This window comes from Nansenia antarctica (genome assembly GCF_963989245.1).
Source record: "Nansenia antarctica genome assembly, chromosome: 18".
Classification (NCBI taxonomy): Eukaryota; Metazoa; Chordata; class Actinopteri; order Argentiniformes; family Microstomatidae; genus Nansenia; species Nansenia antarctica.
In genome coordinates, this window is record NC_137691.1 from 5,962,114 (window position 1) to 5,977,733 (window position 15,620).

The following is a 15,620-nucleotide window of genomic DNA, read 5'->3' on the forward strand; positions in this document are numbered from 1 at the left end:
AACACCAAATGGGTCATTAAACTGTCATTTAGTTTTTATTAAGTCATTTGTATACTTTGCATTTGTATATTCTTGTCCCTGACTTGTATGCCATTGTTCGCCAATAATAATAAATATATATATATATATATTTATTTTTTTAAATCTTGATGTACAGTTACTGTAGCTGAAAGTGACAGGTAATAGTAATTGGTCATGGTTGACATTGACCATGATGTCAGATTGTTTTGATGTTGCTGCGTTTATGGGCGGAGCGCAAGACCACCCGTCGCAGCACACCTGTCCTCCAGACAGCCAGGTGATGCCAGATGTTGGCGATCGCATTTGTTCGTTACAATCGAGTTACTGAGACCAACGCTGTCCAACTCTCAAGATAAGAAGGCATTTGGAGACGAAACTCAACAGGTCAACAAACATCGAGCGGATTACGGAGCGCAGCAGCAGCGAGTCAAATACTTTGTCAAACGACTCCGAGCGACACCGGGGACACTTGCGACAACAACAAGGGCAAATGCAACCAGCAGTGCTTCACGAACCTATATAACTTTGACTGTTCTCTCTCTAAACCAAGTTCTATTTGCAGTTCAGCGCATTAAGCGTACCGAACTCAATGCGCCATGGCATCTCCGGGTGCCCCCTCCAGCCCCCAGGGGTTCCTCCTCGCTCCCCAGACGAAAACAAAGAAGAAACATTTCGTGCAGCAGAAGGTGGAGGTGTTCCGGGCCAGTGACCCGGTTCTGAGTGTGCTGATGTGGGGAGTCAATCACTCGGTATGTCGACGAGTGTGTGTGTGTGTGTGTGTGTGTGTGTGTGTGTGTGTGTGTGTGTGTGTATGTGTGTGCGTGTGCGTGTGCGTGTGTGTGTGTGTGTGTGTGTGTGCGTGCGTGCGTGCGTGTATGTGTGTGTGTGTGTGTGTGTGTGCGTGAGTGTGTGTGTGTGTGCGTGTGTGTTGATTCTAACAGTGTGTGTGTCCTCTGTCTGCAGATAAATGACCTTAGCCAGGTGCCTGTCCCCTTCATGCTGCTCCCAGACGACTTCAAAGCCAATACCAAGATCAAAGTCAACAACCACCTCTTCAACAAGTACTGCACAATCTCTCAATCTAAAAATAGTTTGTTTTTTTACCACAATTGAATTGATCCTAATTCAATGAATGCTTTATCAGGCACATGTCAATGTATTTGCTCTTATTTATTTTTAAAACTGTAATCACAATCTCTTCACGTTTTCTAGAAGAGATTTCTAAGAGATGTGTATCTGCATTTCAAAGGAGAGTGCTACCTCTGATGCTGCGTAATATACGCCATTTAGCTGACGCTTTTATCCAAAGCGACTTACATTTCAGTGAGTGCATACATTTCAGTATATATGGTCCCAGCGGGAATCGAATCCACAACCTAAGCGTTGTTAGCGCCATGCTCTACCAACTGGGCCACAGAACCACAGCCTCTACTGTGTAGTATTTGCATAGGGATTGTGAGAGTGAGTGTTTGTGGAAAACGCTTTGCAGAGCTCTAGAGGCTTGCTAGTGTGTGTGAGAAGGATTTGAGGTGTACTGACTATGCTAAAATACCCATCCTCAAAATTAGGATAGAGATGTCCTCTGTGGACCTCTGTTGAACCAACAACAGCTCAAACAAACACTGTGATGTGCAACAAGCTAAGTAGCCAGCGCAATTAGACTCACGACGACATGTCCACTGAAAGGAATGTGAAAGGACACAGAGAGGGTGTGTGTGTGTGTTTGTGTGTGTGTGAGAGAGAGAGAGAGAGAGGGGAGAGAGAGAGAGAGAGAGAGAGAGAGAGAGAGAGAGAGAAAGGGTTCTGTTTAAAGGCCAAGTTCTAAGAGCGAGTAAGGAGGATTTAGCAAGCTCAGAGTAGAGGTGCAGCGATGGGAGAATGATGTTTTGTGTTGTGTTTGTGTCAGATGGGGTCCCACATGTTTTGCAGTCAAAAATGGAAACTATTTAAACCTCAACGAGATTAAGTGGATTTCTCCAATCCTTTAATCTGTTCAGGAATTCGCGGCCCGGTGAACAACACATCAGACCGAGGGAATGACTGAATGGTTCATTCATGACAGTATCAATTACCTATTATACCTCTTACCACTGAAACTGGTGCCAATCAGGTTATTGCTTTACAGCGCTCTTTCTTTCTCAGTGACTGCTCACTTTTTTATTTAGTTTTTTCAACTCAACTTTGCTTCATCAAAACCATCAACACCCCCTGATTCTTGATATAATCAGGTCCTCAGATTTGACATAATTGTAAGTGGTAAGTGTACGATGTTCACGATAGATCACTTCAGATCCATAAGTGCCAAAAATACTTTATTATAAGGCCTGTGGTTTAGTCTGCTATCCCCACCCTGCTGCTCTTTGCAGTTACACGCAGCTGAGCAGTGAGCATACTGGTGAGAGTGGTTCGGGGGAGCATGCTGTCCCATTTCTGAACAATGAAGTGTGAAATTCCTGCTTCAAGTAGAAGAGAGAAGACGGGGAGGGAGATAGGAGGGAGGGACAACAGAGAGAAAAGAGGCCAAATGATATCCGTGTCTCCCGACGGTTACGTCAGTACAGTTGTGTCAGGTCATTGTACGCACTGGACACAGTCTGTTGTGTTGTTGTGTGTTCAGACAAGTTTGCTGTATCTAAAGAGACTGTAACTCCGATTGGTTATAACTGTGTAATATTAAGTTAGATATACAGTAGCAGCATTTGTTGTAATACCTATCTATCTATCTATCTGTCTGTCTGTCTGTCTGTCTATCTATCTATCTATCTCTCTATCTCTCTCTCTCTCTCTGTCTGTCTGTCTGTCTGTCTGTCTGTCTGTCTATCTATCTATCTATCTATGTATCTATCTATCTATCTATCTATCTATCTATCTATCTATCAATCAATCTATCTACATGTCAGTCTGTCTGTCTGTCTGTCTGTCTGTCTGTCTCTCTACAGTATCTAAGATCTCCATGCTTTCCCCTACAGAGAGAATCTTCCAGCACATTTCAAATTCAAAGAGTATTGTCCACAGGTGTTCAGAAACCTCCGAGAGCGCTTTGGAATAGAGGATCTGGACTATCAGGTATGAATATGACACTCAAACATGATGCTTTTATCAGATGAATGGTGTTTACTTACAGCGGCTATGCGTTACTAGAAAGGAAGTCTGTGTATTTGAATGGACTTTGCATAACATTTGCATGCGTCCTCCGATGCATGAACATGCTTTGTGTTCATGCTCTCGTGTCATAGTGTTTGTTCACTTTCATTTTCGGGGAAGGAAACACAGTCAAGGCAATGTGACATTGGGGCTAATCTGGGACTGGAGAGGGGGGTTACCCTCTTGAAGTGGAACGGTATAAGATTGGTGCCATGTGACTCTGATAATAATTCCTTAAGCACCGCCATTTTAAGTGTAGCCCTGTATTGTCATAACATAATCATGGGAAATATGACTAGGTATTATAGTTGGTCTATAGTTATATACTATAAAGCTATACTATAGGTATAGTTGGTATAGTAATAGTTGGTGTCTGCTACTCCTTTTTGCAGATCTTTTGCAGTGTTGTGTGGGTTCTTCTGAGCATTTCTCACCAGATCTCAGGGCCATTCTATCTGAAATGTTTCTTGGTCTTCCAGATCTTGCCTTGACCTCAATTATTCAATTTATTTTCCATTTTCTGATGATGTTTCTGACAGTGTCAATGGGTAGTTTGAAACGTTGCAAGAGTTTTCTGTAGCCTTCTCCTTGATGGTGGAAGTGAACTATCTTGATTCTGACATCCTTGGACAACTGTTTAGAGGAACCCATGGTTTTTAACACAAGACACAACAGCCACCGCAGTCGGATACTTTAGAAGGCATGGAGTTACTTATATATATAAGTTATATATATAGTTAATAGTTCATAGTTCTATAGTTCAACCCTGGAATTATATTCACCTCACTCATTGAAGCCCTAACGAGTAAATCACCTTGGTCTGGGCCTTAGTAATCATCTTCTCAAAAGGTAACAAAGAATAATCCAAACTTTTGCACAGGGCCCTTTTCCTTTTCCTCATTTAAATAAAAGTAAACCTTGCTTTAAAATGTGTAGAAAGGTGTCATGTTTAATTTTGTATTATTCAGGTTTGCTTTCAATCACTTGGAGATTTATTAATTGTAACAGGGGTGCCCAAATGTTTGCACCCCACTGTATATCACTATTTGTGCTTCTGGTTAGATGCTAAACTGCATTTCGTTGTCTGGTACTCTGCAATTACAATAAAGTTTAATCTAATCTAATCTAATCTAATCTAATCTAATCTAATCTAATCTAAATATCCTCTCTGGTTTCCAGGTGTCTGTGGCTCGTAGTCCTCCAGTCAAGGATGAAGAGGGGCAAGGGGCGGGGCTTCTGCTGACGTCATACGACCGCACCCTGATAGTGAAGCAGATCTCTAGTGAGGAGGTGGAGTACATGCACAACATCCTGTCTGAATACCACCAGGTAAAGCATCAACACCAGTACAATGGAATCAGAATCAGAATCGAGTCAAAAGAACACAAGAGTCAAATTCTTAGGCTTTGGTTCTTCAACATTGACATTGCAGAATTCAGATACAAAACACAATCATAATAATTATTATTATTATTATAATAAGTAACATAAGTAAGTAAAAAAGTAACCCTACAATGATAAAGTAATAAAGTGATGGAATTTACAGTGGCTTCAATAGTGCAAAGATCCTGTGCAGAGTACAATGATATATAATACAATACTATAATACAATTGTCCTCCCATTGTGGGTATCCTGGGGGGTATTACATCAACATTGCTAAAGGAATATCCAGGCTTATTTTTGTCTCGCAGGATTTATCAAAATAAACCTGGATTTTCCTTTAGCAATGTTGATGTTATACCCCCCAGGTTGAGATATTCTGTGAACTATTTGGAAAGTTCAGTTACGTGACTTACATCCAATTTGTTGTTCTGTTAACCCATCCTTACCGTCATGCTCTAATCCAGAACTACGGTTTGTTCCTTAATGGACCCACTGATTCATCAAGCCAACTCGAAAATAAGATGGACGGTTTTTCGGTTAAATCGAAAACCGGGGTTTATAAAAATAGAAACGTTTTTTTTATCAAAACCGTCTGAACCCGTTTTTTTATTCCCCCCCCCCCCGTCGTGTGTGAAAATAACAATGATACAGTCTGAATCTGCCGCGCAATGAGTGAGAGGTTTGGTCAGTTGTGAAGAATAACTGAGGGTTCATATCTAATTGGGATTATATTTAAGGGTAACGAATCACTCTATGGGAAAGATAGTTGCCTTCAGTTATTGGTAGATAGGAAAGTTTTTTTTTTTTACAATTACTCGCTTACATTTAATAAGATCATTTTCGCTGCTCTCTGTAAAGCGCATTGGGTCACTTTTGTGAGAAATGCGCTATAGAAATAACATGTGATTTGATTTGATATCAATCAATCAATCAAACTTTATTTATGTTCTATTAGCACAAATCATGCATTGAATGTAACTCCAAGTGCAGTATTTACTAAACCACAATATAATAAAACAAGATCTATACGGATTAAGAGTGTTTGTGCACAGCACCACTGTGTGTGAAGGCGCTACTGAAAGTGATGACAGAACGCATGTCTCAGAAGATACGCGGTCACTTAGTGACGCAAAGGTAGTTCTGTATTTATCTCTATCTGTATTAGTACATTTATTTTGAAAGCTCTATTTTGACAGCTCTACCATGGGCACTTTTATTTTGATGGGGCATTCTTTGTTGATTGACTTACGACAGTTCAGGACGAGTCAGTCTCGCGGCATGTGGTTTTTATGAAAAGCTTTAAGTATGTTCACTGCATAATTCTAAGTCTAATATTTCAGTGATTATTGAGCAGTATTCAAATATTTAAATACATTGAGCAGCAGCTGAAACTTTGTCTAAGAACCAAGATATTGAGAAAGCAGTTCATTCAATGAAGACGCTGTTCCAAGAGATGATCTTCCGTGCAGGCGTGCACCCTGGATCAGCGGAGCTGGTGTGTTAAGAGTTCATGTGTTTTCATGTATGGTGTAGCTTACAAAAGTCTGCCTTTCCACTTATATTTGGGAAACTAAGTAGCCTAAATGTGTTGCGACTGTGCTTACGGTGTTTTAATGGTGTTCGACATGAGTGTATTGTAGCAGTAGGGCTCAATTATTTGAAATTGTCGCTTCTTTTTTTTTTTCTTTTCGTTTTTCGGTTAACCGGAAAACCACGGTTTTAGTCTTTGACGGTTTTTCGGTTTCAATAATTGGAAACCGTCCATCCCTAAGTCCATCCCTTGCAAGCCAGATGAATTAGATCTTTTGTTGTTTATTTTCATTGATCTATATCCAGCACTCGAGTTGAGGCCCCCCATGTGGCGGGATGGCATCCCCCCTGAAATAAAAACAGTCAAAATCATCCCCCTTCTAAAACTGCCATCCCCCCTTTCCATCCCTTATGTCAGGGGACGAGGGGGCACGCACACATGCGATGACATTTTTACCAAGTCACTGACACTGAAGTCACTGACGCTGTGGGGAAGCTAAAATTGTCCCCATATGATAAAATCCACCATCCCCCCTGATTTTCTTTTACAACCTGAGTACTGTCTATATCACTGGTCTCCTCCCCTAGCACATAGTGACCTGCCATGGCAGCACGCTGCTCCCTCAGTTCCTGTCCATGTACCGGGTCACCGTGGAGAGTGAGGACACCTACCTCATCGTCATGAGGAACATGTTCAGCCACAGGCTCGACATACACAGGAAGTATGACCTCAAGGTACAGAGGAATTATATTCTATGAATCTTCTTTAATCTAGTGCTTAAATTTTTTTATGGTTAATATTTATATTGAATTTCACATAGTACACATGTACACAACAGGACATCAGAACAACTAGTGTCCGTGGGGACGGTTATTGTCCCAGGTAATAGTAGAAAACTAGTTTTGCACTTCCCTATATGTAGTACATTGTCCATAAACAATAACAGAGCATGTTCTTTTTTTTAAACAAACTAACAATCCAAAAACAAAAACACACAAAAGAAAAGAAAAAACAGGGGGGGGGGGGGGGGGGGGGGCGGGGGCATGTCACATATCAGACGCACGGACAAATAGACTGAAGCTCAGATTCTACCCTAGGGCCACACAGCAAAGACCTAGGTTCTAGGCCCTGGACAATCTAGACAATTTGATGGCAGCTATTAGATTGTAAACATAAGTGCAATATTGAAATACAACTGTGAACATTTCAAACCTGCAAACTGCGACACTTTAAATGAATGTGCAACAATACTATGTGCAATATGACAACCCTTGTGTACATAAGGTTCAGATATAGGAAATGTTAGGTTATTTATAGCATAGCATAGAGTACAGCACAGTGTTTTATTTTATTGTATAGTATAGTAGTATAGTATAGTGGATAGTGTACATAGCCTTTATTTATGTAAACCAGCTCTTTTCCCTTCTTGTTTTTAGTCTTTTTTCCAAGCACCAGGGGAGCCCCCCCTCCTAAATTTCGTTGTATGGTACCTGTACTGTATTAATGACAATAAAGACCATTCATTCATTCATTCATTAAAGAGAAAAGAAAATGACACAACAAATGCCATAGATACCTTAATATATGGGGGGATTACCCCCATCGGAGACAACATAATCTAGTGCTTCTTGGTTAGATTATTGTTGGTCCTACCACATTTCTTTTGAAACCTTGTGTCTGTTGCCTAATGAAACTGCCACTTTGAGCTCAGGGTGTTTACGGGAATCTACAATGCACAGAAGGACCACTAGAGGGAACCCTAGTGACGTTACTAATTTGTCCACAGTAATTTGCTCAATGCTGCCTTTAACTCTGAATTACAAGGAATGACCTGAAATGATGATAAAGATAAGTGGTTGACTGGTTTGTTGAAAGTCTCTGTTCCACAGAAGAAGCATGCCGTTTGACATATTGAGTAGCTTTAAACAGCATGGTATCTATTCCTTTGTCAGGGGTCCCTGGTATCCCGTGAAGCTAGTTATAAAGAGAAGGTAAGATCAGGACAAGATCTCAACAGAATTTAGAATCATGAGTTGTGGGATCTTTTTTGTTGTTTTCTATTATATATATATATATATATATATATATATATACAAAATATTGCATTTTGCATGACTCACTGAAGCTACTTGATCAGTAGTCCATGTCAAAATTGTCACTACTATCTTCTTGTCCCCTATTCTGCCCATGTTGTTTGCAGGTGAAAGAGTTGCCCACTTACAAAGATGTGGACTTCAGGAATAACATGCAGAAGGTTTATGTGAGTGAGGAGGAGAAGGAGAGGATCATGGACAAGGTGAATAGAGATGTGGAGGTAAGGGTCACGCACAGCCTGTGTGTGTGTTTCTGCGTGTGTGTGTGTGTGTGTGTGTGTGTGTGTGTGTGTGTGTGTGTGTGTGTGTGTGCGAGCGCACTCAATTAAGTTTTACTGTTTCATATAAGTGAATAACTATTATCTGTGTGTGTGTGTGTGTGTGTGTCTTCAGTTCCTGGTGCGTCTGAAGATCATGGACTACAGCTTGCTGCTGGGGATCCATGACGTAGGGCGGGCAGAGAGGGAGGAGGAGGAGGAGACGGAGGAGTCTTCTTATGAGGAGGAAGAGGATGAGGAGAACGGCCTGGCCCCTGCTCCTGCTCCTGCTCCTCCTCCTGCTCCTGCTGTGGGCTCCTTCGGCACCTCCTCAGAAGGCATCGCGGGCTACGCCAACTCCTTCAAGCCCCTGGGCCCGGGGGAGTTTGACCCTTACGTGGACGTGTACGCCATTCAGAGTGCCGTAGGTGAGTGAAAACAAGTGAACCTGGGGCGCTTAGGTGGCGTAGTGGATTAAGCGCTGATCATGTACCGCAGGGCTCCCGGTTCGATTCCAGCCGCGGACATATCCTGCATGTCATCCCTCCTCTCTCTCTCACCCATCCTTCCTGTCTAAATCTCTACTGTCTCTCACCCATCCTTCCTGTCTAAATCTCTACTGTCTCTGTCACAATAAAAATGAAAATATGAGTGGGACTGCCCCACTCAGAAAAAAAAACCAAGTGAACCTAGAACCTGGAAGAAAGATGTTTCTGTGTTGTCTTTATCGACCGAATCGTCTTATTCAATGCTTCATAGGGAAGTGCTACGGCACAACAGTAAATGGCTGTAAAGGCGGCTGTGGCTCAGGAAGTAGAGCTGGCGTCTAATGATCGCAAGGTTGGCAGCTCGGCGGTTCGAACCCCCGGCTGGCCACATGTTGAGATGTCCTTGAGCAAGGCACTGAACCCCTAATTGCTCCAGGGTCGCCATTTTTATTAGATTTTATTATCATTATTATTATTAGCATCATTATTATTATTATCATTATCATTATTATTATTATTATCATTATCATTATTATTAATGAATCCTAATGACTTATGCTGGTATATTCTAAGAAAGGATTTGGCACTGTGATGTAACGGTACGGCCTCAGCCACCACACTGTATCTCGAGCAGGAAGTACCCATGAGCCTCTACTCTTGGGTCGACTCTCTCTCAGTTCTTCTCTGTGTTGTACTGTAGGTGTGCCCCAAAGGGAGGTGTACTTCATGGGTCTTATTGATGTGCTGACCCAGTATGACACCAAGAAGAAAGCGGCCCACGCCGCCAAGACGGTCAAACACGGCGTGAGTGACACACACACACACACACACACACAATATCAATGTAGAGCCCAAACACAGGTGTGTGCATTTGTCTTTGTTTTTGTATTGACACTGTAAGGTAGTGTGTACGTACTGTATATACCATTGACTTTAGACTTTTTTAGACCGCTTTAGACTGCTTTAGACAGTCTAACGTAGCAGTCTAAAGCAATCTAAAGCAGTCTAAAGCAATCTAAAGCAGTCTAAAGCGGTCTAAAGCGGTCTAAAGCAGTCTAAAGCGGTCTAAAGCAGTCTAACGTAGCAGTCTAAAGCGGTCTAAAGCAGTCTAAAGCGGTCTAAAGCAGTCTAACGTAGCAGTCTAAAGCAATCTAAAGCAGTCTAAAGCGGTCTAAAGCGGTCTAAAGCAGTCTAAAGCGGTCTAAAGCAGTCTAACGTAGCAGTCTAAAGCAATCTAAAGCAGTCTAAAGCGGTCTAAAGCGGTCTAAAGCAGTCTAAAGCGGTCTAAAGCAGTCTAAAGCAGTCTAAAGCGGTCTAAAGCAGTCTAAAGCGGTCTAAAGCGGTCTAAAGCAGTCGAAAGCGGTCTAAAGCGGTCTAAAACGGTCTAAAGCAGTCGAAAGCGGTCTAAAGCGGTCTAAAGCGGTCGAAAGCGGTCGAAAGCGGTCGAAAGCAGTCTAAAGCGGTCTAAAGCAGTCTAAAGCGGTCTAAAGCGGTCTAAAGCAGTCGAAAGCGGTCTAAAGCGGTCTAAAGCAGTCTAAAGCAGTCTAAAGCGGTCTAACGTAGCAGTCTAAAGCAGTCTAAAGCAGTATAAAGCAGTCTAAAGCGGTCTAAAGCAGTCTAAAGCGGTCTAAAGCAGTCGAAAGCGGTCTAAAGCAGTCTAAAGCAGTCTAAAGCAGTCTAAAGCGGTCTAAAGCAGTCTAAAGCAGTCTAAAGCGGTCTAAAGCGGTCTAAAGCAGTCTAAAGCGGTCTAAAGCAGTCTAAAGCAGTCTAACGTAGCAGTCTAAAGCAATCTAAAGCAGTCTAAAGCGGTCTAAAGCAGTCTAAAGCAGTCTAAAGCAGTCTAAAGCGGTCTAAAGCAGTCTAAAGCGGTCTAAAGCGGTCTAAAGCGGTCTAAAGCAGTCGAAAGCGGTCTAAAGCAGTCTAAAGCAGTCTAAAGCGGTCTAAAGCGGTCTAAAGCGGTCTAAAGCAGTCTAAAGCGGTCTAAAGCGGTCTAAAGCAGTCTAAAGCAGTCTAAAGCGGTCTAAAGTGGTCTAAAGCAGTCTAAAGCGGTCTAACGTAGCAGTCTAAAGAAAGCGGTCTAAAGCAGTCTAAAGCAGTCTAAAGCGATATAAAGCGGTCTAAAGCGGTCTAAAGCAGTCTAAAGCAGTCTAAAGCGGTCTAAAGCAGTCTAAAGCGGTCTAAAGCAGTCTAAAGCGGTCTAAAGCGGTCTAAAGCAGTCTAAAGCGGTCTAAAGCGGTCTAACGTAGCAGTCTAAAGAAAGCGGTCTAAAGCAGTCTAAAGCAGTCTAAAGCGGTCTAAAGCAGTCTAAAGCAGTCTAAAGCGGTCTAAAGCGGTCTAAAGCAGTCGAAAGCGGTCTAAAGCGGTCTAAAGCAGTCTAAAGCGGTCTAACGTAGCAGTCTAAAGCAGTCTAAAGCAGTCTAAAGCGGTCTAAAGCAGTCTAAAGCGGTCTAAAGCAGTCGAAAGCGGTCTAAAGCAGTCTAAAGCAGTCTAAAGCAGTCTAAAGCGGTCTAAAGCAGTCTAAAGCAGTCTAAAGCGGTCTAAAGCGGTCTAAAGCAGTCTAAAGCGGTCTAAAGCAGTCTAAAGCAGTCTAACGTAGCAGTCTAAAGCAATCTAAAGCAGTCTAAAGCGGTCTAAAGCAGTCTAAAGCAGTCTAAAGCAGTCTAAAGCGGTCTAAAGCAGTCTAAAGCGGTCTAAAGCGGTCTAAAGCGGTCTAAAGCAGTCGAAAGCGGTCTAAAGCAGTCTAAAGCAGTCTAAAGCGGTCTAAAGCGGTCTAAAGCGGTCTAAAGCAGTCTAAAGCGGTCTAAAGCGGTCTAAAGCAGTCTAAAGCAGTCTAAAGCGGTCTAAAGTGGTCTAAAGCAGTCTAAAGCGGTCTAACGTAGCAGTCTAAAGAAAGCGGTCTAAAGCAGTCTAAAGCAGTCTAAAGCGGTATAAAGCGGTCTAAAGCGGTCTAAAGCAGTCTAAAGCAGTCTAAAGCGGTCTAAAGCAGTCTAAAGCGGTCTAAAGCAGTCTAAAGCGGTCTAAAGCGGTCTAAAGCAGTCTAAAGCGGTCTAAAGCGGTCTAACGTAGCAGTCTAAAGAAAGCGGTCTAAAGCAGTCTAAAGCAGTCTAAAGCGGTCTAAAGCAGTCTAAAGCAGTCTAAAGCGGTCTAAAGCGGTCTAACGTAGCAGTCTAAAGAAAGCGGTCTAAAGCAGTCTAAAGCAGTCGAAAGCGGTCTAAAGCAGTTTAAAGCGGTCTAAAGCAGTCTAAAGCAGTCTAAAGCAGTCTAAAGCAGTCTAAAGCGGTCTAAAGCGGTCTAAAGCGGTCTAACGTAGCAGTCTAAAGAAAGCGGTCTAAAGCAGTCTAAAGCAGTCTAAAGCGGTATAAAGCGGTCTAAAGCAGTCGAAAGCGGTCTAAAGCGGTCTAAAGCGGTCTAAAGCAGTCGAAAGCGGTCTAAAGCAGTCTAAAGCGGTCTAAAGCGGTCTAACGTAGCAGTCTAAAGAAAGCGGTCTAAAGCAGTCTAAAGCAGTCTAAAGCGGTCTAAAGCGGTCTAAAGCAGTCGAAAGCGGTCTAAAGCAGTCGAAAGCGGTCTAAAGCAGTCGAAAGCGGTCTAAAGCGGTCGAAAGCGGTCTAAAGCAGTCTAAAGCAGTCTAAAGCGGTCTAAAGCAGTCTAAAGCGGTCTAAAGCAGTCTAACGCGGTCTAAAGCGGTCTAAAGCAGTCTAAAGCGGTCTAAAGCGGTCTAAAGCAGTCTAAAGCGGTCTAAAGCGGTCTAACGTAGCAGTCTAAAGAAAGCGGTCTAAAGCAGTCTAAAGCAGTCTAAAGCGGTCTAAAGCGGTCTAAAGCGGTCTAAAGCAGTCTAAAGCAGTCGAAAGCGGTCTAAAGCAGTCGAAAGCGGTCTAAAGCAGTCTAAAGCAGTCTAAAGCGGTCTAAAGCGGTCTAAAGCAGTCTAAAGCGGTCTAAAGCAGTCTAAAGCGGTCTAAAGCGGTCTAAAGCGGTCTAAAGCGGTCTAAAGCGGTCTAACGTAGCAGTCTAAAGCAGTCTAAAGCAATCTAAAGCAGTCTAAAGCGGTCTAAAGCGGTCTAAAGCAGTCTACAGCGGTCTAAAGCAGTCTAAAGCAGTCTAAAGCAGTCTAAAGCGGTCTAAAGCGGTCTAAAGCAGTCTACAGCGGTCTAAAGCAGTCTAAAGCGGTCTAAAGCAGTCTAAAGCGGTCTAAAGCGGTCTAACGTAGCGGTCTAAAGCAGTCTAAAGCAGTCTACAGCAGTCTAAAGCAGTCTAAAGCGGTCTAACGTAGCAGTCTAAAGCGGTCTAAAGCAGTCTAAAGCGGTCTAAAGCGGTCTAAAGCAGTCTAAAGCAGTCTAAAGCGGTCTAAAGCAGTCTAAAGCGGTCTAAAGCGGTCTAAAGCAGTCTACAGCAGTCTAAAGCGGTCTAAAGCAGTCTAAAGCGGTCTAAAGCAGTCTAAAGCGGTCTAAAGCGGACTTAAGCGGTCTAAAGCAGTCTAAAGCGGTCTAAAGCGGTCTAAAGCGGACTAAAGCGGTCTAAAGCGGACTAAAGCGGTCTAAATTAGTCTAAAGCGGTCTAAAGCGGTCTAAAGCAGTCTAAAGCGGTCTAAAGCGGTCTAACGTAGCAGTCTAAAGCAATCTAAAGCAGTCTAAAGCGGTCTAAAGCGGTCTAAAGCAGTCTAAAGCGGTCTAAAGCGGTCTAAAGCAGTCTAAAGCAGTCTAAAGCGGTCTAAAGCAGTCTAAAGCGGTCTAAAGCGGTCTAAAGCGGTCTAAAGCGGACTTAAGCGGTCTAAAGCAGTCTAAAGCGGTCTAAAGCGGTCTAAAGCGGTCTAAAGCGGACTAAAGCGGTCTAAAGCAGTCTAAAGCGGTCTAAAGCGGTCTAAAGCAGCCTAAAGCAGTCTAAAGCAGTCTAAAGCAGTCTAACGTAGCAGTCTAAAGCAGTCTAAAGCAGTCTAAAGCGGTCTTAAGCAGTCTAAAGCGGTCTAAAGCAGTCTAAAGCGGTCTAAAGCGGTCTAAAGCAGTCTAAAGCGGACTAAAGCGGTCTAAAGCAGTCTAAAGCGGTCTAAAGCGGTCTAAAGCGGACTAAAGCGGTCTAAAGCGGACTAAAGCGGTCTAAAGCAGTCTAAAGCGGTCTAAAGCAGTCTTTAGACTAAAGCACTAAAAGACTAAAGCAGTCTAAAGCAGTCTAAAGCAGTCTAAAGCAGTCTAAAGCAGTCTAAAGCGGTCTAAAGCAGTCTAAAGCGGTCTAAAGCGGTCTAAAGCAGTCTAAAGCGGACTAAAGCGGTCTAAAGCAGTCTAAAGCGGTCTAAAGCGGTCTAAAGCGGACTAAAGCGGACTAAAGCGGTCTAAAGCAGTCTAAAGCGGTCTAAAGCAGTCTTTAGACTAAAGCACTAAAACACTAAAAGACTAAAGCAGTCTAAAGCAGTCTAAAGCAGTCTAAAGCGGTCTAAAGCAGTCTAAAGCGGTCTAAAGCGGTCTAAAGCAGTCTAAAGCGGTCTAAAGCAGTCTAAAGCGGTCTAAAGCGGTCTAAAGCGGTCTAAAGTGGTCTAAAGCAGTAGGATGACCGCTTTAGACTGCTTTAGACCGCTTTAGACTGCTTTAGACTGCTTTAGACCGCTTTAGACTGCTTTAGACCGCTTTAGACTGCTTTAGATTGCTTTAGACCGCTTTAGACTGCTTTAGACCGCTTTAGACTGCTTTAGACCGCTTTAGACCGCTTTAGACTGCTTTAGACCGCTGCACAGTACCTGTTGGGATTGGGGGGGTGGAGGGGGGGTTAATAAAAAAAAAAATCCAGTCTGTGAACATTGCTGGTTTACCTGTGTATCTCTGTGTTTACAGGCAGGAGCTGAAATCTCCACGGTCCACCCTGAGCTGTATGCCAAGAGGTTCCGTGAGTTTATCGCTAACATCTTTGCCTAGCAGTCCTACAAACAGACGCAGCAAACGCAGCCTACGTGATCCGAAGGAAAGTTCCTCCGATATCACTGCAATTACAATGAATTGCTCGATCTGTACATTTTATTCTAATTCTTACTGTAGTAACGTTTTGATTTGATTAATTGAATTAAATAGATATTTGTGTATATAGATCATTACAGTTGCAACTACTGGTTTACTGAGAAATGTTACATTTTTAAAATAGCTATTTATTTTATTGAATACATACATTGAATACATTCAAAAAGAGTTCAGTGCTGAATAGAATTTGAATAGATGTTGGATTACATGTATTAAATGTTTCATAAATGTATGTCTGAGTTGATATTTTTAATTTGTAAGTGAATCTCAGTGTATTCCTTATTTTCTGATCCATTTTGAGAACTGTTATGTATATATAATGTTGATTTCTTTAAGTAAATAAGCTAATTGACCCACATGACTGTGTAACCAAATCAATATGGCGAGAACCAAAATAGATGGAACATGGTAGAAAATAAGAACGCACAGACATCATTCCTGCTACACCATTACACAACATGTAAGAAGTATTCAAAAGGGAGGGACTACCAAATAAAATAGATGGACAAATTGAGCAATACAACTTTCCTTGGAAGTGCCAAATAAATTCAAAAGCTCTTCCCTGTTGAATGAATGAATGAATGAATGAATGAATGAATGAATGAATGAATGAATGAATGAATGAATGGTCTTTATTGTCATTGCTATAGTACAGGTACCAAACAACGAAATTTAGGAGGGGTGGCTCCCCTGGTGCTAGGAAAGA

At 42.4% G+C, this 15,620-nt stretch overlaps 2 protein-coding genes across 3 annotated transcripts in view; one reads left to right on the top strand and one right to left on the bottom strand.

The window, feature by feature from the left end:
• cdk4 (cyclin dependent kinase 4) overlaps window positions 1-15,620 on the bottom strand; it is a 359,603-nt gene that overhangs the window by 271,860 nt on the left and 72,123 nt on the right. The gene's annotated exons all lie outside the window — the stretch shown is intronic.
• Window positions 618-14,815, top strand: LOC308173108 (phosphatidylinositol 5-phosphate 4-kinase type-2 gamma-like; the record flags this gene model as incomplete). The annotated part of the gene is made up of 10 exons (XM_080548073.1): window positions 618-770; window positions 985-1,082; window positions 2,991-3,087; window positions 4,345-4,494; window positions 6,668-6,814; window positions 8,033-8,071; window positions 8,281-8,394; window positions 8,567-8,858; window positions 9,619-9,722; window positions 14,735-14,815. 10 exons carry the CDS (start codon window positions 618-620, stop codon window positions 14,813-14,815), a joined length of 1,275 nt encoding a protein of 424 aa, XP_080404199.1.